The following is a 25,431-nucleotide window of genomic DNA, read 5'->3' on the forward strand; positions in this document are numbered from 1 at the left end:
GGGGGGGGGGGGGGGCACCGACAGCAACCTGGGTAAATACTCACAGGCAGGGAGACACCTCAGTGCAGACTAAGACTGTCAGGAAGCACAATTTCCCTACCTGAGCTTGCTACTTGGCTTTATGTTCGGGTAGAAAAGTATCCCCATCCCCAAAAAGCAACCCTAGTAAAGCTACATTAAGCATCAGTGAATAATCAAAGTGAAGCTGAGGGAGGGAGTGGGGGGATTGGGTATTTCTGTATTTAAGCTTTACACCATATAGTTTTAAAAACAAAACTTTTAATCTCGTGCAGCCAGAACCTATCTTTTGTCAGCTGAGCTGGCTGCAGCTAACCCTAAGAAAATAAAAAGCGAATACTAAACGAGATCATTTGCGTGGTGGCCACGCTGCACTAGATAAACAACAGGTTTTCTCACCGCTTCCTCGGGTATTAGATTGAACACTACAGACAGAGGATTACAAGTGCTGTGAAATCAGGAAATCAGTTTCTGCTTCAGGAGTTCAGTTCATTCTGTTCCTTTAACATTCCTTAATAGGGATGTTTCTTTAGGGGGTGGTGGTGGTGGGAATTTAGTTTTTAAAAATAGCACCAATTTACTATTTTAATCTGTTTTAAATATAGTGCTAGTGAAAGATGCCAGATTAATTGTTCCCAGACACTTCATGCATTTCCTACTGTCACATGGTTTGTGCAAAGCTGGAATTTAAACCCAAACATGCACATTAGCCCAATGTCTTAGGCTCGACCAACCATTTTTACATCCTCACGGGAAGCAGGGACACACACCTTCCTCCCAGTATTACCAGTGGTGAGTTATACCTCAAGCAGTCACACACTCCCATCAAGGAAATGAACTGCTATGATCTATTTTCTCCCCGGCTCTCCTGATAAAAAGTACCAGTTCCTATCATTTGTGGTCCTGTATTTTGTGATCAGAGGAAAAAGACGACAGATGGACACCAATTTCATGCAAGCCAGTAGTTTTTGGTCAAAGAACAGGCGTGTATTTAATTTGGCAGCTTTGGAAGCAAACAAAAGAAACTATTTCATTTCCCTTGGGAAAAGTCCCTACACACGAAATCTGTGAATACCACAGTCAGGGTTGGTTAGTTATTCCTCTTAATGATGATTAACTCTGATACCATAACACAGGGAAACGAGTCTCTTAACGGGAACATCCCTTCTTACTGTACCCTCTGAGCCATGGAAGATCATTTAACAATTCCTTACAAGGTCAAAAAAATTTCCTGTGACTTAAACCAATCCACAAGTAATTTTATAGAGAGGAACAAACCCTGTGGAAGCAAGTATTTCTCAAGTGGTTTATAGCAACAAAGACACCAGCCTAAGACCCAGGTCCCAGCACAGACTCCCAGGCACCGCTCAGTTTCCCCACACTGAGGGGGGCTCCAGGTCAGGTTCCCATGAATAAATACATTCAAGATTTCAGGTGTAACGCTTTCCCAAACCCTTCTGCTCCAGTAAAATGCTCTGCTCCTAAAAACACTTGCAGATGAACAAGCTTGGTCACACTCAAGCACACGTGCACTTCCTTCGGAAGCCCAGGATGGAGGAAGAGGCTCCAGAGCACCTCCAAGCATCCCTGGCCCAGTTTGGCCCAGTTTGCCAACAGCCCTGGCAGCTCCGGGGGGGCTGTGCTTACCATCTGGGAATGACAGGACAGGATGAATACACGAGTCCAGCTGGGAGAGGCGCTCCAGCAAAGGGGCATCGTACTGGATTTCCAGAGTCGTGGAGCTTCGAGTGCCACACAGAGCACATGAAGGGTTCACATCACAGCTACATCGCACCAGGCTATTACGATGGACCTGGAAAGGGGACAGAGAATCAGAGGTCAATGTGTCTAAGGGCTCTCTTCATCCACTCCCCTTTTGACAGTTCATTAAAAAAAAAGTCCTAAAGACTGTGTTGTTCTGTTTTGGGTTTTTTTTTTAATACCTTGTATAAATCCTGTTCATTCAGTCTGGACTCATAAAAGGACACTTTCACTTTGCATAAACACAACTCAAAACTACTGCTCACCAGCAAAGACAGTTTAACATTTACTAAATTCAACTAAGAGCGTTTAATTTTATCTAGGTTGAAACCTCATTTATAAAAACCATGAGGCAGCACAATTCAGTTGTCAAGAGAAAAAAAGAGCTGCCTGGAGTTTAGATGGGTCAGAGAGCCATCACTCTATGCCCAAAGCTGACACTTAACAGGGATATCTTTACAGAGCGAAAAAAGTGCGTTTTTCAGCCTTGTTTCCTAAACCAGGACAGACTTTTCAATTCACAGATTCATAGACTTTATATAGACTTCATTTATATGAAACCACTGTAAGCAGATGCAGAACTGAATGTAAATCCCATACAGAGAAAGTAACCAATGATTAGCCATCAAAATGGAAGGATGTATCTAACTGTTCTGAGTCTAGTATTCCTCAAATAATTCCCACTAATGACTTGAATGATGGAAGAGGTAACATCCTCAAGCCTTAGCAAGTAACACTAGAACTGGGAAAGGCTGCAAGTACCTTGAAGGAAAGGGCTTGAAAGTATCTAAAATATGTAAAATGTAATTCACTGAGGGAAAATTCAACAAGCAGATGCTTCAGTGACCAGTGAAGAGGAGGAAGAGGTAACTGAGCAGTTCTGCCCAGAGGATCTGGTGGTTGTTATGGATCAGAAAATGAACGTGAATCAGCAGTGTTGTATCATTACTGAGAATTAACACCCCACAGGGCTTTACAAACAGGATGGCTGTGCAAGATGTACGAGGTAACCCTGCCACTCTCCTCGGCATTGCTAATGTGAGCTGGGAGGGCTGCGCCCAGTTTTGGGCATCTACTTCAAGAAACGTGTGCACCAAACGGGAGAGGAAAACAAGAGATCCCCAAAAATACATCCCATGTGCAAAACCAGAAAGACCCATGGCACGTTTAGTGTAGAAGTGACCACATTAAGAATTACCACAACCATAATTTGGGAAGAGCTTCTGAAGCAATGAGGCGAGCTGACCAGTTTACACCAGGACTTGGGACTACTGGACTGAAGTTATTAGACTTTAAATGGCAGCCAAGGCAGCTTGTATTCGGAAGTTTGGTTTGTTTAGTTTCGCTGTCTGAAAAACAAGACTAGCCAAGCACTCCAATAGCTTGCCTAGGGAGGTTTAGACAAACTGTCTGGCATGTCATGAGGATAAAGCAGTCTGCTCTGCATGGGGATGCTGTGGGTGACTGCAGGAGATCCCTTCCCCTCCCGTTTCCAACCCAGTGCACGCTACAGATCCACTCAACCTTTAAGCCGCTTTTCTTTCCTACAGGACATCTCTTAAACTTGAATCAAGTGTTGATGTATTTACATTTTGTAAAACAGTAGGCACAGTTATGGATGATCTCTACTGAAACAGTGAACTCCCTGGTTCTAACTTCTGGTCACAGCAATCCACGACGACTTGGTGCTAGATGGGAGAGCACAGTCAACTGGACTAGTATTTCTGGACCATGCTCTAGCCATCACTCAGCTGCTTCTAACAACTGGAGGAGTCCACAGAAATCCTCCTCTATCTGGAACTCCTTTTCTGAACCATCTCTGATTATCAAATGTAAATGATGAAAAACTAACATAATTAACAGATGCTTCTTCAAACACTGAGTGCACAAGTCAGCATCACCCACGGGATAGTTTATAAACTTTCAAATCACTGAAGAACTTGTAAGGAGTCATCGCAGCAGTCTACCAGAAATACCTCAGATAAAACTGCAAATGAGTAATCAGTTAAAGCTAACTCAGCTGAGTGAGAATCTATTTTTCTCAGAAAAACGTTGCTTTTTGAACTTCTCTTTAAAACTCTAGCACCCGCAGAGTGAAAACCTCCCCCAATCCTTGTTGTAAAGTTTGACTTGAAACACTCTGACTCAAAGGTAAGTGAATTTTTGCCATCTATGGTTCTGCAATCATCAGAGCTGCATGTACAGAAAAGGTCCTTATATTCCTTCAATTTCTACCTACCTATTCTTCAGCTGACAGGTTATGGCATTCCTAAAACAAATTAAGAAAAATGAAGCATGGCCTTCCCTTGTACAGTGAATAAACTCTATTTCCACTGGACTGAATTCTCCATAAGGGCAAGGGAAGATTAGGTGGAGAGGGGTATAAAGTAAAAAAAATAAGCGAGAACAAGACCAGGAACAGAGTCATAGCATTCAGCGATTTCCAAACTTAAGCAGCGGAAGTGAACGTGATCACCTCGGCAAGGACTTCCCACAAGACATCCCACAGATGTCTGGTCAGGCAACTGTAGTTTTCCTTTGAGCAAGCAGCAGTGAGTTCCCGGGGCTGTGTTAATTCCTGTGCTCAGAGTTAAGGTTTCTTGATACTTCTCAGAGCTTCTTTCAACAGCTCAGACTGTGCCATATTGAACTACCTGGCCCGAGGTTCACCTTAGGCTGGTTGGTTTTAGAAAAGAAAACCCACATCAGAGTTCAGCATCTCTCCTCCCCAGTGACAGCTAATAAAAGTCTTCAACAAATCAAAAGCTGCTTCTTTGTTTCTCCTTTACTTTTCCAACAGCTTTTGAAGCCTCGCTGTCCTCCTCTTCCTCCCCGTTTTCTTCCCCCTCTTAATAACCACAAACATTCCCGGAGCAGGGATACCTCTTCGTGTAAAGGCACTGGCACCTCGGCAGGCTCTTTGGTGTGGAGCTTTAGCTAAATACTGCATCGAAGAACCAAACAGCACTAACCTTTTTGGAAAGGGGCATAATGCTGCTAGGTCGAACAAGCCGTCGTTTCTTACAGCTCAGTACCGGGCGAGTGCGAGCTGCTACACACGTTCCATCCGAAGATGAAGAAACCATGTTCAGTCGTTGCTTTTTATGCAAGAGCTCCTCAGCTTCCTGGCCATCTCCCTGAGCATGTTCTGCCAGGCCAGGCTGAAGACTGCCCAAGAAGAGAAGAGAGAAAGGAAGATACTGTTATTCATTCAACCATCCCATGTTACCCAACAGTACCAGCCAGGTTCACGACTCAGACCTTAGCAAACACTCTAAGCTGAGTTTAAAGCATTGCAGTTTCATGAGGCAATATTGAGCCAACTCGTTAATTTTTGCTTTTACTTTGGTCACTTTCCACACTGTCCCACCGTTGAATCTTTGACAAAATCCTTTGAAGTTCTGAACAAAACCCAGCATTTAAAGCTGGACACAGAGCAAGTCCAAAAGCCACTCTAGACCTGAACCACTTTAATCCTAGAATTCAGCTTTCCCCAGAATTACAGTTCAGGGCATCTTAAGACAACAGCTTCTCATGAGTCTAAATGCCAGAGAACACAAGACAGAGAAGATACAATTTTCTGGAAAAAATACTTAACCTCGATGTAAACTTGATTCTGATTAATATTGGAGAACTACACCTCTAACAGCTCTCAGCAGTGACACCAGGATGGTGCAATGTTAACATTAACCTTTCTGGTTTAGGTACAAAGGACTTTCCTGTCCACACACAGTGACCCTGCCCTACCGCGGCACCAGTACACCATGGCACCTACCAACCAGCGCAGCTCCTCATCTACGGAATTTTTTCATGTATATTTTACAAGTGTTTCATTTCTAAAAATGCAAAACATTAAAGCCCTGTGGTCTAAGGCTCTGCAGTTCAAAGGCTGCAGGCATATAAAGGGCTCTGTCATAGCCTGCAGTGTTTCAGCTGTAGCAACAACTGAGCTGATTGGGGCTTTCTACACTTGCTCACGCTGCACCGGTGCAGTGGTGATGCTTCTCTATCCACTATCAGAACTTCAAAGCACCATGTGTTCAAGAGTTTTCAAGTGGTTCATTTACCCACTTAAAGACCTTCTCAACAAAAACAGCCTGGAGAAACAAAGAATTTAGTAAGTCTTACTCCCAAAACTCAATGGGATTTGGGTTCCTCAGAAAAGCGAGCCAGTGGTTACAGATACTTCTGCAAAAGAATTGCAAGCGGGCCACTAGTACCTTTGAATCATACAACTTGCGAGTGTATTAAAAATACCCATAAAGAAACAGTTTTGAACATGCTCACTGCATGGTTGCCTGTAGGGCTTGTTCATGTAAACACAGCTCAGTTTAATACCATTTTCAGAAAAACAATGCAGCAGAAAACCTCAAGCAAGCAATGTTCTCCAAAATGTTTCCAAGCACGATCTACTACCATACTTTTTTCAAAAAGTCAGTAAACGGTCTCCATTCATACCATTACCAACCCAGTTACTATCAACCAGCATGCTGCAGTCTGGTTTCCAGTGAGAATTTGTCAAGATCATAAAAATCAAACTCTTACGTGTTAATAACTCCATTGACAGGTCTTGGTGCTCCACAGGGCTTGGCGGGATGGGATTCAGGAGTATTTGCAGCAGAAATACCCAAGTTCTCGAGTGGCTGGGATCCAGAAACACTCTAAGGAAGGATAAGAAAGAACATAAATTAATAAAAAAAGCTTCTTAAATAGCCACAACTTTCTGATTCCCAGTTTCTAGTTGAGGATTCTGCACTGTAGCCGTAGGTTTCCACACAGGACTTCAAAACAAGGGTTCAGAAGTCACTGTGTGAACAGGAGACTGGAGATGTAAGGACTTCTTAGGGAGCAGCTCTGCCAAGAGGATGGATACACGACAGCAATTTCAGTGCAAGAACCAAAGGGCTTCAATTCCCCTCAGGCAACCACTAAGGAGCATGAAAGGCTGAGGTCTTTCAGGAGATTCTAGCATTTTGTCTCAATAGCACAAACAAGTTCATAACCACCCGTAAACCTCTCAGGCGTCTTCTGAAGTTTGATGTTGTGCTCTAAGCCACACGGCTGCAAGCTCGTCTAAGCACTTTGGGGGAAAATGGGAGAAGAGGGAGAGGAGAACAGACTTGCAAAATTGGATTTGCATTTTAACTAAATACCTGTGCAAACACGGTCCAAACAGCACTTTAAAAAGTTTTTTAAATGAGTATGCACACAAGCTGTGGTTTTTGGATATAAGCAGGCCAACTCTATAAAGCTAAAACTGCCTGATAAACACAAAGCTGGAAACATCTTTTTGGCAGAGGAAAGCAAGTAAAAACTAAGCTGAAGACACACAGCTCCCCAATCCCTTCTGCCTTAGGTCTGAAATACAAACTCCCTCGTTCTGCAGCGAGCAGCAGTTACTGTGGCTGCAGCACTGAAAGCTGCACCTGCAAGTGGCCTCAATGAGAGGGACTGTCACCGCAGCTTCCAAGGACACGCAGGCTTTGTACCTCCTGCCAGTGCCTTTCCTGCTCTCCACCCCAGCAGGTGCCAGCACAGTCCAGCGTGTTCGTACCCCTGGCACTCACCGCCCCAATCTCATCCTTGCAGATCCTTCTTTTTTTTGTTTTCAGACATGCTCCTCCTCCTCCCCAGGGTTAAACTTCATTTCTTTTTTTCGTGCAGCACTTCCTACACTCACTGCCAATGTCTTTCTAGTTGGGTTTCCCCCTTTGCGCCTGCAAGGGCGGTGGTGCAGTTCCAAGTACTAGTAAAGAAGACAAAAGGTCTGATTTATCTACATAGATGGCTGGCCGGGCAGCCAGCCCCCTGCTCGTCACATACTCCAACTCAAAAGCATTGGTACTGCATTGATTAAAATCTTCCCTGCAATCACTCCCCCAACTCAGTGAACAACTAAAATCAGGCTACAGTGATGCTGGACTAACAGTTTCCAGAACAGCAGAGACCTGATTCACCAAGGGAAGAGCAATTTCTAACAACACAGACAACTTCTGCCTGTCGCCTGTTTGAGGAACTCTGCTGGGTTTTCTACACTTCTGCTAAAAAGGAGTTTGTCCGGGGGGAGCGGAGCAGAGACAGGATCAGATCGATAGGCTCTGCCCTGACACTCGGTCTGAGCCCACAGATGTAGGTGCAAGATGAGATCTCGCCAGAAGCGTTACGCAAGCACAACGCAGCACCCTGGCGAGGTGAAGTCAGTGCAGGAGCTGAACGTTTTCCCTCCGGTTTCTAGAGGCTTGGCAAGGCTGAGCCTCCACATGACACCTCTGCCGGAGGCACCCACGGTTCAGGAGGGCGGGTACACATGACTCATAAGCTCTTTTGAAATAGGGTATTTATTTTCTTCTCCAGAAAGGGTCTTAAAGGAGGAACCTCTTCTCCAAGAGCCGTCTCTGGCTCAGTGGTTCAAGACAGGAATAGAGGGTGACTCCTCCACTTCCTGCAGAGGAGCTGGAAAGCATCGATCCAAAGTCTATTTATCAGAAACACCCCAGGCCCACCTTATCACACTGAAGATGGGTGTACCCTAACCAGGCTCTGACATGAGCAATGGGGGACAAGCAGGACTGCCAGAGCTGACACCTCCAGTGTTCAGAGCAGAGGCAGAGCTCTTGTACCAGCTCCTCCTGGATGCACTTCCCAACGCCGCGCTTTCCTGCGGGGCTGGCTGGGCAGCCAGGCTGGGATCCTGAGCAGCCTTCATCACACCAGGATCACACCGATGCTTCAGATTGAGCTCTTCTCTGTGTTTTGGGTATGCTTGGGGTCTGGAAGTCCAGGTTTTTAGGATGCCTAAGATTCTTGGGTGGGGGGCACATCAAAGATTCAGCTTTAGCACACCTGCTTGTTGCACAGGAAACCAGGAGCCTGCAGACTACAAGGGGCTCTCACGGCAGTAAAGCAGCTGTGTGCTGGCAGGCAGGCATGACCCAACACCAGGAACATCCCCCATATTCCCCAAAAACCCAAATAAAACCAGGCAGGTTCAGACCGAAGCCTTACCAAGACGCTCCATCAATATCTTTCCTCATTTTCTCTTAAAAAATGTTAAGTGCACCTCCCTCGCTAGACTAGCATACAAGCAACGAATCAATAACAACAGCTGAGTTATTTCTTTAAGGTTTCATGTTATTCGAATATTCAGACAAAAATATTTATTTACACAGTGAGTTTCCAGCTCCCAACAGACATTCCCAGGCCTTCTCTGCAAAGCCCTTCCCTTTGCTGACGACAGAATTAGTTCCTCCTCGGGTTTATCAGCCACATCCCACATATCAGGCCTATGCCCAAGGACACGTATCCTGCGTTCACACTGGCCAAGGGAGGTACCATGAGTGGATGAGATCCAAAGAGAGTGGGGGATGAGACAGGATGGATTCCTCCCCTTATTCCATGTTGCAGGCCTGTTTCTTACTTTGTGTGGGAAAAAAAACCACCCCAAAACCCAACAGAATTCTAAGCAGCCCAAGGAGTGCCAAAATGATAAGTACCTCTCCAGGAGAGGCCCAAGAGATATGCTTCCAGTAAGTGTCCTAACGCAACAGGAATGGTCTCTGGGCTAATCTCTGGCTCAGAGCAGATCAAGGCTCTGACTCAACACCCCACCCTTACGAGCAAATCTAATTAAGCAGAAACCCTCCAGCAGCAGGGTGTAGGAGCTGGGTGCCTGGAGGCAGCGTTTCTGGTGGCTGACACCTCCAGCAATGCTGCAGAGAAGCTGGCAGCGTGGAGTGATGCGTGTGTCCAGCAGCAGCCACATGTGGAACGGGAATAAAAAGTCCTTTTCAGGAGGAGTTACCCTCCAAGATGGCAAGCACAGCTGCAGGAGTAGCCACAAGAAGGTGCCAAGGAGGAACCTGCGAGCCTGCTTTACACTGAAAATGTTGTTCTTTGCTGCTCTCAGTATCTATTATTTTTGTCACTGTTACCCCCAAGACCTGCAAGACAAAATCTCCATCGCGCGAGCGCTGCAATAATAAAAGTCTCCATCCAAAGAGCTTATACCCAAGCGAAAGGGATGAGAAAAGGGACAACGCAGGAAATGAGTAAACACAGCAACAGTGAGATGACTGTGAGCAGCAAAACCAGACAGCGCCAGCCAAGCAAGCATTTTCTTTTCCATACATCAGAAATCTATGGACATCTTCTATTCTATACTTACACAGATGATGTCTAAGACAATCTAAAAAGGGTTACTGTGATGATTTTAAGTATATCAAAAATGTGTTTAACATGTAGGGACAAAGTCAGATGGGACACAGTTCTCCCATCTGTATATTCCCAGGTTGAAAATACAGTCATGTCAGATAAACATTCTGATTTGAACAGATAAGGACGAAAATATTCTTCCTATCACTGTTAAATTTGACCATTTATCTCCGTTATCAGTCTTCCACTTACAGATTAGCTCCCAAATAACAGCCAATTCATCAGTGCAGGAGCACGCTATTTCTGAAGCGAATCGGAGCACGCTGTCACTGTGCTTGTTTATTATTCTCCAAGAGCTTTTTGGGTTAAAGCATGAAGGGGGGGGGGGCACATGACAGACGGACATCACTGCTCAAAACCAGACGCTGCGTAATGCTTGTGATTCAATCACGATCTGTAGCAGCCCCTGTCATCCTGGCTCTCCAGCCTCCCGTCGCTCCTCCAGCGTGGCTCTGTTTTCATCTGAAGCACCATTCACTATTTCAGTCGTGAGCAAAACCTGTTCGTTGTATCAAACTACACAGCAGAGTTTTGGGCTCAGCTAACCTGCTTAAATTCCAAACACATATCTGAAAGCCAGTGTCAAGTGAGGAGACATGTTATTACAATCACTTGTAATAACCCCTTTGCAGTCTGGTGTTAATAAAAAATTTCACAGTATTTCATATTATCATTCAGTATCAAGGAAACTCTGACAAAGTCTTGCCAGTGATAAGAAAAAACACTCAAAGTACAATTTTACAGTTACTTCTAGTTAAGTTTTTTTATCTGTATCAACTACATTGAATATTGGTGTGTGAAGCTCAAGCACTCCCATTGCAGTGAATCTCTGCTTCTCTCCAAACGTGGCATTAGGACAGAAAACCAGGAGCAATGCAGCTTGGTAGCAGGAGTTTGAGCCACATAGGGACCACCCTTCTTCTAGTACTACACCACAACTTCGAAATCCTCCATTTTAATACGTCGATGTGTCCCACAGGATCAAAAGTAATCACAGCCAGGCTGAACAGTATGATCAAGCCTTTAGTCTGTGGCCTATATTTCTGCATTAAATAATAAATACCTGGCACTCTGCATAGTTTCCAGTGCATCTCACTGAAATCATTAGTTCCCTTTCCAACGGGTAACACTCAGGCAGATATTAATAGCCACATCTTTAGAAGGCTTTGCTAATTGTGCTGCTCTCAGTTTGAGGTACTTTTCTGCTAGAGGGAAGGGATTAGTTAGGATTTTTAAGCTTCACAAAATGCTAATGCATATTATAAAGGTACCCTGAGGAACTCTGTTCTAAAAGGTGTTTAAATCCTATCACTTATTAACCCCCAAATAATCTGTGAGGGGGCAAGCTACAGAGAATAACACCTCAGCAATTCCCACGTGAAGTCCCCCAGAGAGGTGGCTTCTGCAGGAGGCCAGTCCCATGCCAGACACACGGTTTGAGCATCTCTCCACCACAGCTTAAAGGACGAACCTTCCCTAACCCAAAATTCATGAACATGAAGTATCTGGACCCAGTCCCTTCTGCTGCTGGCACTTACCAGCCGGTCAGCCCCGGGCTCCAGCTTAACTTCAGCACTAACGGGACGGGATGCATCATCTACTGCAGGATCAGGGGGTGATGCTTCACCAAGAACTATCAGCCCCTGGAAAAGAGGGAAGGGAACAGGAATTAACTGTGGGTCCTTCAGCCTCAGCAGGGAAACTGCGCATCCATCGTCCTGCAGAAACTACAACCGCTGCACAGCAAGGCTTGCATTCCCACTGCATTTTTCAGACACAATGCCAAACCGAATCCCCTGCTGCCCTGGATTTTCCTGACATCTAAACTGAACTCGGAGGGGGAAGGACAGTGGCTGAAGCCAGATCACATGCCTTCAGCCCATTAACAGTAGACAGTTAGCTCCCTCTCGGGCAAAACTGCTGAAGCGCTGCTGCTGTCCCGCTTCCCACTCCTTCCCCTCCTCCCGCACACGAGGAGGTTCAGCGAGCTGCATGCCAGCAAAACCAAAGAGAACATTTTGCTGTAGTGCAGAGCAGGAAACGACTGCTTTCATAGTACAAAGTGGAACTCGCCACCACAGCCAAGCAAACAATTTTGAGTGGGTGCCAAAAATCTACAGTCAAACTTGTTACTCTGAGCAGATTTTTTCAAAGAAGTGATATTCACAAAATTCAATAAGGAAAGAAAAACACTGATAAACAAGCCATTGCTATAAACCTAGCGGGACAAAGCACAGTGGCAGAGCACTGTTTTATCAGGCTTAACATATGTTGTCCTGTTTATGTTTTACTCTAAGTGAAGCTTACTCTTAAAGGCAGGACTGCTTTCTCTCTAAACAACACAAAGTAATATAAATTCATTATAATTATGCATATTCTGAGCTATATTGTAACAAAGCAGGCTAAAATATTCAAGGGATTAGGGGATCTGGTGGAACCTACAGGCCATGAATATAGTCCAGGACAAAGACAAGCCAGGACAAGTATGCATTTGGTCAAACAAGGGACTATGGAAAGGGCTGCTCAGATTAACAACAGGCAGATCAGTCATCTGAAAACAATTCTGGAGGTTGCGCGGTGCGTCACAATAAAGTGAGCCTGGAAGGGAACCTGGAAATGTTATCTGGAGAGAGCTATGAGACTTCCCTCAAAGTCCACAGTCAAATCTTACATGGTCGATGCCACAGAACGTGACTGTGGCAGTTGCTCACAAGGCTGATCTTACGCCTTGATGCAATCTTCTATACAACACATCAGTGGATTTCCAGAAAGACTGTGGTAGCCTATAGTTCAGGGATACTTTATTTAAAATCAGTTCATAAACTAAATACAACTGTACGCGGCCTCTGACCAGCAATGAGGAAGTAGCCAGCTTCTAGAATAAACATGATGACGACTTTCTAGAGTTTTCGGACATCCCAGGATGTTTAGTGGATGAGAGAGGCTGGAAGTCTAAACTCAATTTAATACCGCTGTGCTTTTCCTCTGCTCTTGAAAGATCTCTCTCCGAAAGCAACCCACCACATTTCATCACTGCTTCTAGAAACATCCTCAAGCAGGCTTCTGCAACCAGGTTGGTCATCTCCAGATGTCAGGTGTAGGAGACAGCGGACATGAAAATGGGAGAAACTGAGTCTGAATGCAAAATTGGAACCAAGGAAACTGCTTCCCTTTGACACTCCGGAAAGCACTTGGGCTTATTTGCTCAGCGAGAGAACAAAATGGGGAAGCATGGGCATCAGGAACAGAAAGAGCCACCAAGGACTTCTGCCTTCAGTTAAAGGAACAGGATGAGGGGAGCTGCTCCATGCCTCCTCAGGAAGGAGCAGTAATTAATTCTATATAACATGGGTATTTGTTTACCTTTACTGGTGACTTCGAAGCAGAGGCAACGCCTAACACAGCCTTCCCTGTGACAATCACAGATTTGGTTTTCATGCCCTTGTACAGAAGCTGCCCTGCCTGCACCTACCGTGCTCGCCCCAGCCCGTGAGACAGCCTCTATGGATCTACAGACTGGACAGCATCTTCCTACTCTCTGCTTTGCTTCTAAGAGTTCTAAATCTCTGTTATTTATACACTTCTGAATAATGGAGAGGAATTAGAAGGGCAACATCAAACTTCCAGCTCCCCTTCAGGAAATGAAAAGGAGCAGTACATCTGAATTGTTCCAAGGTCACACAGTACTTGCGTTCTCCAAAACAAAGAAAAAAGGAAGGCCCCCTCCAATATTTATGGGCAAGTTTGCTGCTTCTTCACTTCAATTTTTTATCACTAATTATGGTATTAATAAGAAGTCAGTCATATAGGTCTCAGAGACAGAAACAGAGATAGATCTGAGACGTCTCACAGTCTTGTAACAGTCAGCAGCTTCTGCCAGAGGATTAATGGGTGAGGAAGAGGACTGACACACATTAAGACACATCAGAAAGATGTGCTGCACAGAAACAGACCCACAGAGGGACAGCAGCATTTCTTATTGTGCCCTAAGACCAACATGCCACTGCAGACACAGGAAACTCATGTGAGGGCTTTAAATTCTTCCAGCAAGAGGCTCCTCCTAACTCCCATCCCACCCTTCCCATCACGCGTTTCTCCTGACTCAGCAGCTCCAACCAGAGCACGGCCCTCCCCACGGGAGGCTGCACAGGGATCAGACTAAAAGCTCGAAGGGAACACAGTGAACCCATCTCAGATGGTCTTGGGAACAAGTCAAACCTGGGTCTGCAGAGACCATGTGCAAGACAACCCCAGTCTGCCACTGCACAAAATTCCTGCAGGAGCCCTTCATCATGATTTACCTTTTATTCCATTCAAGAGTGAAACTCACAGAAGACACAGAAAGAGAGGAAAAAATGCTGTTTGTTCCTTTCCAAACACGGAGCATCTGCCACCCACACATGCAGGGAGGTGCAAAGACTGCGGGGGGGTGTGCAGACAGACAGACACGGACAACACACGCGGACACCAGCACTGTGCCACACCCCATCGCAAAAAGGCCCAACAAAGCACATTTGTGAAAAAAAACCAAACCCACCTTATTACCTTCATGGACATCCAGTCCCTTAAATTAACTGTACATGCTCTTCAAAACAAGCACAAAATCGAAGGCACAACATTTAAGCGCTAGAAAACACAGTACTTCACAACTAACTTTGAACACATGCTCTCTGATTTGTTGTTTTCCTCCACATCTCACCAGGCTCCGACTGAGCCGATCCAAATGTGCTGAAAACACAATTACCACTGAGACACCCAGGCAGCAGTGTACCTTCAAAACAGAAGGTTATTTTCAACTGCTTGGTCCTTCTCTGGCTTTGATTTGACAAAGCAGTGCATCTTGAAGGGTACACTGGGATACAAACCTTAACATGTAATGGTAATTAACCTAAAAAAAGAATAAAATAGCAGCTTTGAACTCCTGCAGCAGCAGCTACATTTTAACTTCCTTGTGGCCAAATAAGCTAGAGTTAATTTATGTTGATAGAAAAAACAAGGTGTCTCCAAATTCTTTAATTGTTGTCCTTATTTGAAGCCAAATCCATTCCAGCAAGACTCCTGTAGTACTGAAACATGGAGACATTTCTCTAGACTCCTATGCTTGCTCCAAAGTGCTTTTATGAATCTTACTCTGTGTTTTTCATTGATGAAAACAGAAAACAGAACACAGTTTTACAAGGCATCCTTGAGCTCAATGACCCCAAGACGATGACAGGTGGGTGCACGTGGGGATCTCCACGAAGTCCTATCAGAAAGATGGGATGTTTGGTACTGTTCAGGCAGAACAGCCACCACCAAATCCTCAACATCTGAACTCTTCTGCCACTGCTTACATGGCATGCTTTATCTTGAATTCATGTATCAGGTGATCACAGCTGAGGAGTTTTTATTTGAACAAGTCAAAAAAAGATGACATCCTGTTTTCCGAAACCTCAGATGTACTTTTCAACTTTGACACAATACCGTGATGTTCTCCCTTCAGACCTAGAGACTGCAACCCTATATAAAAACATATGGGATGCTTGTAGCCATTATCAGGCCATTTCACAAGTCTGTCAAGTTGTCATCATCTGGTGAAAGCCCTGAATCTTCCACTTCATTAGATGAGTTTCTCATTTCTTCCATTACTTTTAGCATATAAATGTTTAGCTATTTTGTATTTTACACTTAGAAATCATCTTGTATGATCGGCTTAAGACAAAAGGAACATGATTCTTTCTGAAACTGGTTCACTAATTTGACATACAGTCCGCTTCCCAGAAGCCTTTAGCTCTAATCTCAGTAATGTATTCCGTTCAGCAAGCCGTGCTCTTCCACCTAGTCATTTATAGCCCTCACTCACTCAATTAGCCTGTTTTTCTACATAGCTGCATAAAAGTCCAGTCTTCCTCCCCTGCATGTGCTTTCTACCCGCCTGGAAGCCTTTCTCCCCACCACCCCCAGAGCACCACACATCTTGGGAAAAGCATTTGCTGGACTCTGAATTCCTGAAGACCTGCAAGTTGATGCAATACCACGAGCCTTCCTGCCACAAGCTCCAGACATGCCTCCCTCCAAGGCCTGACATTTAGATGTGCATGCCTGAACAAGTCTCGATAACAATTGCTTCCTCATCCCTTCTCTACTCTCCCCCATTCTCCCACCATCTGAGAACATGTCTGAAAAAAATAATTCCTTCCACAGAGAAAGGTCAGTACCTAGAAACAGTCTTTTTCTTCTTTTTTTTTTTTTTTTTTTATGATACAGACTCAATTTTAAGCCTGTGCTTCTGATAGCATCTGAAGCTAACTTCCTCCACAGTCCCCTCCCTTCCCCAGTAAGTCTCTTGTTAACTTGTTCCTTATCCCCATCTTCAGCTACTCCCAAAAAGGAAGAATGGGAAGGGTTGGGTTTTTTTTAATATCAAAAAAAAGAGAAATGCTTGAACAATGGGGAACAGCAACACATGCAAAAACAACAGTTTTGTTCAGTACCCGAAGACTGACTCTGAAGTAAGGTACTGCTCTCTTCATGTTACCACACTGAACCAGGGAAAAGAATTACACTCAACCCATGCCAAATAGCATTACAATTAGTCACAACTCTGCAATATGCTTTTTGAGAGATGCAGGGGAAAAAAAGCATCAGACTTTGCATACGCACTCTCTGCTGCACCAGAAGAGAGAGCCATTAGGAGGCAGACAAAGCAAAATCACACGGATCCAAATGCACTCCTGGTCCTCACCTTATTGGCTCTAATCTGCTTGTAAATGTCTGTTTGCTGCCGGATTCGGTATTCCAGGTCCGAGACGTGGGCTTGGAGCCAATTCCAGCGACTGACGATGGCTGCACGGTCTGCTGCCCATCTCCACTCTGCCCTTCGCCTCCTGGAAAAACAGAGAGGGGAAGGGGGGATTATTTTGAGTGTGATTTTAATTATACATCCCACAAAAAAACCTAGCAGAACTGACAGATAGATCAAAAGCTACATACTGAATGGCATGACTGATACCATCTAGCCACTGCTAATAATTACCAACCAAACTACAGACGTGCTATACAAGCCATGCCTCCGCAGAGCAACATTAAAACAACTTTTGGTACCCAGTGATTGAAGTCCTGCCTATGCAAGCGTTAAGATTTTATTCTATGCAGAGCTGAACCAGCAGCTCCAGTCCTACCTGGCTACATCTGCCAGATTCACTTTTCCGAGTCTTGGAAAAAACCAAACACAATCTGCCCTCCCTTCCCTGACTTACCCTCTTTAAAAGAAAGACCTCTGTCATCAGTCACAAAATGCGCCCGAACACCAGCGTGTACCACATGGCCACAATTAAAACTCAGTGGCAAGTTTCACAACACACTATCATTCAGTTTTAAGAGTAACCACTGTTTGGAGACGAGCAACAGAGCTAACAGCACCTTGCACAAACTGCTCCCCCGCAACGAGGTGTTGCAAAGAAAAGCAGGCAACAGTAAACTTGATTTCTGCATCTGATGGCTCGACTGAGCAAACAAAGAAGCCAGGAAAAAACACCAGAAAATTACCAAGTGAACGACTCCTCGTGATCTCTGGGGCTCCGAGGTGCAATGTGAGAGAAGCTGAGTGCGTGTGGGCGCATGGGGGGAACCCACACACTTTGCAACTCTTGACTGATCTCCTACCTCCTTTATCTCTGCTGTGAACACAGAGTACAGTTCTGCAGGAGCATAAATATGGTTTCACTAGTGCATGGACTACACCATTGCATTTTACAGCCAACTGTTACAAAAACACCCTTACGCTCTACTACCGCACTCCAGGGCAGAAAGGAACACAAAGACTATAAGGTACATATAAATCTACAGCTCCTAGTCTCCCACATTAAAAGCCCTAACATTATGAAAATATAACCTAAACATCCTGATTCTGGGGGATAAATACTAAGGCTACCCAGAAAGAACGAAAACCACAACATGGTGCAGAAGCAAAGCATCAGCAGAAAGTGCATGCACAAATCCAGTGGCACTGCACAAAGCCTTTGCCACATCTGGATGTTTGTCAATTAAGAAATTAATCACCAAATAATTCCCTTTTCCCAACTCCCCCTCCTTCTGTAGCATTTTTAAACCCAGCAAGACCACACGGCGCAGGGGAGCTGCAGCAACGTCCGGACTTTTTCTCCCAAAATCTAACCAAGTCGCCTTCTGCTGAGATTAACCCGTCTCAAAGCTGAAACCAGCCATTATAGCAAAAGCAGCACGTGGTAAAATAAACGAGATTTACTACTGAAGCACCCCCAGCCGCAGAGATGGTTAAACACAGCAATAATCAAGTTCTCAGAAAAATCTCACCTCCTGTGCATCTGCCCTTATTTAGGTGTGCTGTTACCAAACGCACTTGCCCAAAAAAAAAAAAAAAAAAAAAAAAAAAAAAAAAAAAAAAAAAGGCGCACCAGGGTTATTACAAGTTTCAAACCAACTAACTGAAATACCCCAAAAAGAAGGAGTTGGCTCCCTCAAACTGCAAGCAAAACCCATAAATTTAGAGTAAGACACGTTCTCCGTATTCTTGCTGGACCTCCCGGCTGCGTGGGCGATGTCATTTCAGTGCCAGTTTTGATGAGGCCAGACTTCCACCAAAACGGGCAATTTTATCCGCTGCCTACAGTGCTCCCAGCCCTCTCCAAGACCATTTTCAAAGCACTTTTAGGAGCTTAAATCCTTCTGTCTGGAATATTCCCCTGTATAAAATGCCTGCTCTATTTTGATCAATGCTGACCTTATGTGTGGTGGAAATTTTACTATTTATTATAGATGGATGCTGCAGCAAGGCCAGATCTTAATCCTCCATCAGTTACACCAAGGACACAGTCAGAAGAGCTAAAAAGGCAGCCAAAGCAGCTGGGCACCGGGGCTGGGTAAAGGTCTGTCATACGCCACCAGCAAGGCAGTGACCACGGGGTTAAACTGGTTTACAGTGGGCTGAGCAGTTGCCAGCATTGCCCCAGCATCACCTGATCATGCAAGCTCTAAACCAGATCTCTGGCCCAGTCATGCTTTACTGTGTTCCAAGAAGGATAATGCCTTGCAAGCTTTATGGTCCCTCCTCCCCACGAGGGATCCCCAGTCCGAGCCTAAATGGCCCCAAATCCCCTCCAGAAAACCCGAGGGGAGAAAGGCAGTGTTTGGGAAGCAGATCTCCCTTATCTCGCAGAGACATTTCCTTGAGCATCACTGGAAAAGCAGCGCTGCTCTGACTCAATCACTTGCAAGACTGACAGCATTTTCACGTTGTAGTTTCCCACAAGACTTTCCAGAACACCGTACTTCTCTGCCAACCAAGTTTCAGTGAAATTCTACCATACTATCATTTCAGAAGTTAAGAACAATTTTACTGGAGAAGAGCTCATCTTTTTTTATAGCTTAAAACCAGGAAAGATCTCTGCAATAGCTGTGTTTGCTATTATGGCATCTTCAGCATTTGTGGATGCAATAGGCTATCTGGACCCCTAGAAAGTGTAGGGCTCCAGGGCAGATCTCAGCAGGCTTCTATTTGCTCTCTGAGGATCCATGTAGCAATGAAAATTGTTTTTAGAAATATTAAAAGCTGCTGAGAGCACCTCCAAACTATCAACTCCCTTGTTTGCCTCTGCAACATTATAAAGCACCTATGCCTGCTGGAACAATACTGGCCTGCTCCCTTAAGTACAACTCATTCTTTTGCTCAGATTACACAGAAATTGAGATTAAGTATTAAAAACACCTTACACCCGTTTAGATTCCTAAGTGACATGGCAGTGTAAGCAGCAGCAGCCCTGCTCTTCACCTTAAAATCAGGACACATCCTACCCCAGAAAAACCCACTGGATTTAAACCAAAAATAAACCAAGAAAGTGAAACACAGTAACGTATACTTCACCCTCTGACACCCTGCAGCATAGGTGGAGGAGGGGAAGATACATAATGATGGCTCAGCCACACTTTCCAAAACAGTATTGAGCGTAGTGTGGTCCTCTATATTTAGAATTAAGCCTTTTTCAGAGCCTGTTCAATTCCACCCTTTGCTGTGATGTGCTGTCAGCAACATGTATGTGTCTTCCTCATGTAGATCATCTTGGGGTAACAAGCTATATAGCTTCTTTAGCTTTTATCTCCATACAAATATTTTGGAAGAGTGATTGTTTTCTTGACTAGCCCTAGAAAGTAGCAACCGCACACAAAATACAGCATCTGAAGTAGCTTCAGCCATCACCAGCAGTCACCTGAAACCTCAACCAGACACCCGGCTCTGGGGGGAGGGAAACCCACTTCCTTTCTTTCCAAACATTAAGCACTTTAACATGACAATTAATAAAAGAGTTTATTGCACTTGCTCAAACAGGTTTTGGATTAAGCTGAACAAGACGACTGAAGAGACAGCCAGATGGCTTGCTGAGTGTGGCGTTGCTGCGAGCAGGCTGCATGGCTCATCCTGAGAGTGGTCTTGACTTCGAGAGGCAAATCTGGTGCAGGGAGTAATGCGAACAGCACCAAAGCAGTTAAACGCTGCATCCTCCAAGAGAAACCATTCCTCGTGCTGCTGCACCTGTGCTCTGTGCGACTGCACAAGACAGGCTACAGAGGATGGCATGGGACAGCCCCTCCAGCTGGGACAGGAGGGTAAACTCATGAAACAGCACAGAAAACGAATTATTTAAGAGCCTGACCCTTTTTAAAAAAACCAACATTTTCCAGGCAGACTCATTCCCCTTCTGGAGACAGGCGTGTGCACAGGAGAGCAGCCTCGGCACACGAGGTGACGGCAGCGAGAGCCACCCCTGGCCTGCGCAGGCCCAGCCAGCACCGCGCTCGCCTTGACCGACAAGGACAGAGTCCTGCAAACTTCAGCAGATGGTGCTTATCGTAAATAGTGCGTGTGTGCAAAATTAGCAGCCTTACATCTCCTTGTGCGGAGGGAACCCACACGTGCCCGGAAGGTGCCCAAGAGGGCTGGGAGGGTTGGACGGAGGAGGAAGAACAAGCGGGGAGCTGAGCCAAGCTCAGCCCGCAGGGTTATAAATACCACGGGAGGCTGCGGGGCTTCATGGGAAGGGGATGAGGGAAGAACAGGATCCCTCTCCCTATCTGTGGCAGAAGACCTCAAATCCTGTAGGAAACTACAGGAAGAAACTTTATTAACACAACAAATTCTCAGAAGTAAACCCTTCTTCCTAAAAAACAGCTGTTAGTTTAGTATGAGAGCAGAAAGGCAGAGGGAAAAAAAATAAATCCTGTGTTACCTCAGCCCAAGTCCTTGGGATGGGCTCCAGTCTCTCCCTAAGTAAAAAACAGGCAACTGTGGGTTCCTAAACAGCAAAGTCAACTCCAGAAAACAAAACCCACCAGGCAGGTGCTCCTGCCAGGCAGCAGCGTCTCCAGTTCGAAGGCAGAAGAGCCAGCAGGTCAGAAAGGTGACCGGGTCCCGCTGGACTGGTGAGCTGCCAAGGGGCAGGGCAGGCACTGCTGTCCTCGGGCAGGGCAGCCAGCTCTGCACACCGCAGAGCTTGGCTTCAGCTATTTCAGAAAGGGGTGTGTACTCTCATTTTACTATTTTTTTTTTTTTTTTAATAAGCAATATAAATACAGCCCTGCCAATGAACACAGCAACACCTCGGTCGATGCACTTCCATCGGTACAGCCCGTGCTAGGCCTGGTTCAGCCGTCTCAGCAGTTGTGGTGCTGTAAAAGCTGTACAAGCTCCATATAGATAAGTCCTACCTAGCACAACCTCCACCTATGATATACGCTTAAACCAAGCCTACATATAAAAATCAGTCAAAGTTGTCCACAAAGCACATCTGGGTGAAGATGCACAAGGATCTTTCCACTTCCAAGGAACGGCACGCCCGTGCCCTCCCACGAGCAGGTTTTACATATTGCCTTAGAGGAAATTAAGGCCCAAAGGAGTTCCCTGCTGCTTGCTGGTTTTGTACCAGCAAGTCTTAGGAGATGCAAGTTCATTTTGCTTCTTCTGGACTTCAGAGAAGGTGCGTTGCGCCTCCCTTCACCACACGTGACCAGTGGTGAGAAGCCCTTGCTGGCCATCGGTCCGTCTTGCTTTCTGCTGAGTCCACGCAGCTGAACGCCAACGGAGCAAACAGAGACAGCACCAACAAACCGAGGGCATTAGAGATCAGCAGAATTATTTTTCACCAGGAGACTGCCCTACTAAAGGCTCAGCTGCAAAGTGAACAGAGCAGATCCACCACCTGCTGCTAAACCATCCTGATAATGACATGGAGCAGCACAGAAAAATGAAGTTAAAAGATTTCAGATTGAAAAGTTACAGACTGGAGGGGAGCTACATATCAGAGCCACTTCTAGGAGTCAGCAGTAATGAATGAAAAGCAGCCGCCAGGCTCTGGAGTGAGATTGTTTCTGCCACCCAGAGCACTTCAGCAAACCCAAATCATCTTGATGTTAAATGAGGAATAAAAAAAAAAAAAGAGTTGACACCAGGGAAAGAGAGAAATATGACACACAGAAACACTGAAAAACTTTTCACGCAGCCAAGAAGCCTGCGTGGTGAAATAGCAACGGAAGAGATTCATGGTGAAACAGAAAACACTTCTGGCAATGAAGCACGAGCCCGCGGTGAGGTGCGCCACAGCCACCCCGCCTGCACACCAGGCAGAGGAGCCAGTGCAGCCGGGGCACATGGCAGATCTGAAAGTCCTCGGCCATGACACTGCCGGCCTCTCCCTTCCAGATACAGATTAATGCTGCAACATGAGGCAATAAGCTGGAGCTTTCCAGGCACTTTCCCTATGGTTCCCCCGCTCCTCCAGTATTTACTGGCATATACCCAGGGGCTTTTCTGCCCCCTGAAATGCAGTCACCTACCAATGCAGAGGCCACTCTATATTTACTCTCCCCCTTCCTATGCAGTTAATGGAAAAAATCACCAAAGATCACTAAAGCCCCAGATTTTTAGACCTTCTCCCAAAATACACACCCCAGCCTCTCTCACATGCCAGAGGCAAGCTGGAAAGGCATTAGATGATTTCACATAGAAGGCTCATCACGGCACTAGGACATACCCCAAGAGGTGAATAAGATTCTTGAATAAGACAGGTATCTGTCCACCAAATGAGGCTTCAGCACGAGGAGTCAGGAGATGCTTGCCAGATGGCCCACAACTGGGGCTCCACTTTGACAGTCCTGAATGTGCCACACTGTAGGGAGAAGGATTTAGTCTCTAACACCCAGTCGAAACACAGCCAGGTCAATGTTTCACTATCTGAAGAAGGGAGTGAGTGGAGACCGTAAAACAACGACCCATGGAGCTTCCTCTGCAAGACGGTCTGCATGGAGCTGGTTCTTCATGGAGGTCTCCAACCTGACCCACTCTTGTGCTATATGGTCAAATTGTCCTTTTCTTGGGTTGTCCAATCCCATCCCCAACACCAACTAGCTACAGTCCCACCCCAGCACACCACACCCTTTCCCACCAAAGGCATGACCCACACTGAAAACCTGGGATTGTTACAGAGCCGCTGTCCATGTTCATCCCTTATGGGTCTAACCAGGCTTCAGATCTGTTGGGGAGCTTGTCAAAAAAGCAGACTGGGTGCAACTGGTTTGCCATGAACTGCTCCTAACATCCTAGCTGGGTGGCTATGGACTGAGAAGAACCTGCTTTTGGCCTCATATAGCCCCTCCACACACTTGTCCGAGCTCCCCAAGGAACCAAGAAGAAATACGTGTGTGAGATCTCATCATCAGTTACACACATCACGCCGACTGCACCAGCCAATTTGCAACTGCAGGAAGCCACAGTCCCATCCTGAATTTTGATTCTGCTCCAAAATCTTTGCACAAGCTGCCTTCCTCTTCCCAGCTCTGTACTCAACTCTGCATCCCACCACTGCCAAAATGCTCAGAGAGCTGCCCAAGTACCAGCACTCGATGCAATTCACTGTTCTTAACTAGAAGAGGCATCTTGCTGCCAGCTACAGCAAAGAAAAACGGGGCACACCAGAGCTAAGTTCCCATTTCCACCTGGGATCTTCAGCAGAGACAAAACCTGCCAGCAAACCACAAAAGCAGTTTCAAATATGACAGTTTATGACATTCAGCCATCAAGTCTATTAAAGGACAAATCATCCATATTAATTCTGCATGCTTTCCTTGCGTTACCTACCACAAGGCAGCAGCCTCAGGGCAAAGTTTAGTAGTGCGAATGCAATGTAATGCTTCGTGTCCATACTGGTGCAGTGCCTACTCCCCAACAACAGAGAAATGCCAAGAGAAATCTCACAGTTAAATCAACTCCTGTTGATTCACCAGAAAATGAAAAACATTACCATTAAAACCAGGTTAAAAATGTTCCCCATTCCCTCTCACCTTTCCTCTTTTCCACATTCCCCTCATCTCTTTGCCCATCTTTTAAGTGGCTCAAATGCCAGTACTGAAAATAATATAAAATAGTGGGACATGTGCTGTTAGAGTCCATGCCCGGGACATCAATACCAGTGCTTACATATCCTGGAAAAGCAGGACATGCCCAAGTAAAATAAAGCCATGTGCTCTGCTCACATATACAATTCTGACAACAAAAATCTAAGCGTCATCACCCAAGCACTACACAAATGCAACTTCTCCAATTGCTCTCATGATCTTTAATTGTGCTTCACTAAAGAAGAGAGAGGTAGGCACTCAATTCAGCTGCTATCTTCAGTTTGCTCCTGTCCCCATATATTCAAGTGCATTCCTCAGACCACCAAGCTGCTTTTTTTTTTTTTTTACACCAGCACAAAATCAGATCTATGGGTGGAGCAACGAGTTAAACTCTGCCAAATACACTTGCATGACAATTCCAAGGGAGGAAGAGAAAACCCCACAAGCACTCAAGAACAATCTCATTAGCTGATCATAACATTTCTGCCTGGAAGAAGCGAAAGTGAACAATTTGTTCAGCTGAACACCCGCCCCCACCCTGTGGACAGAAACATCAGCTTCTGAAGGGCTCTTCTATTCACAGCATGTGCTCGGCACTAATCTAAATCTAGTTCAAACCTCAACTCCGTTCATTCATTCCCGTATTCAGAGAAAACGAAGACCTCTAGAGGCTGGGAGTAAAGAGTTATTTCCACTGTTCCTCGCTGAAAAACCCCCACTGCTCGGGGGAAATTTGTGAGCACAAATCCTGAGGCATTTTGCTGCTGAGCAGGGCTAAGCAAGGATGCCAGCTTCTGCCCAAGAGAGAGGGCAGCACTGGCCAGCCGCCAGCAACCCCAGGGCCATGCATAATTTGCATTCAAATAAAAGCAGATCACAACTGCCCTCCTTTTTGATGATGAGGAACCATCCAAACCACTCCACCGGCCACAGCATGCAATGCTTTGTCTACAGAGCAACCATCACTCGGATCAGGATATGAAAGGTTTGTTTTGGCATCTCCAGTTCATTTCTATTTAAAAAAAAAAAAAAAAAAAAAAA

General features: G+C 45.5%; 1 protein-coding gene across 1 annotated transcript in view; it reads right to left on the reverse strand.

Annotated features, from left to right (window-relative positions):
* KANSL1 (KAT8 regulatory NSL complex subunit 1) overlaps positions 1-25,431 on the reverse strand; it is a gene marked incomplete at its 3' end in the record, with an annotated part of 98,832 nt that overhangs the window by 11,468 nt on the left and 61,933 nt on the right. Inside the window, exons 4-8 of the mRNA XM_026864613.1 lie at positions 16,715-16,856; positions 11,529-11,633; positions 6,325-6,440; positions 4,752-4,947; positions 1,666-1,831 (exon numbers count right to left, since the gene is read on the reverse strand). Of these exons, the coding sequence (XP_026720414.1) occupies positions 1,666-1,831; positions 4,752-4,947; positions 6,325-6,440; positions 11,529-11,633; positions 16,715-16,856 (725 nt within the window). The remainder of the gene's footprint in view (positions 1-1,665; positions 1,832-4,751; positions 4,948-6,324; positions 6,441-11,528; positions 11,634-16,714; positions 16,857-25,431) is intronic.

The sequence above is a fragment of the Athene cunicularia genome (assembly GCF_003259725.1).
Source record: "Athene cunicularia isolate RWA chromosome 27 unlocalized genomic scaffold, athCun1 chr27_part1, whole genome shotgun sequence".
In the NCBI taxonomy this organism is placed as follows: Eukaryota; Metazoa; Chordata; class Aves; order Strigiformes; family Strigidae; genus Athene; species Athene cunicularia.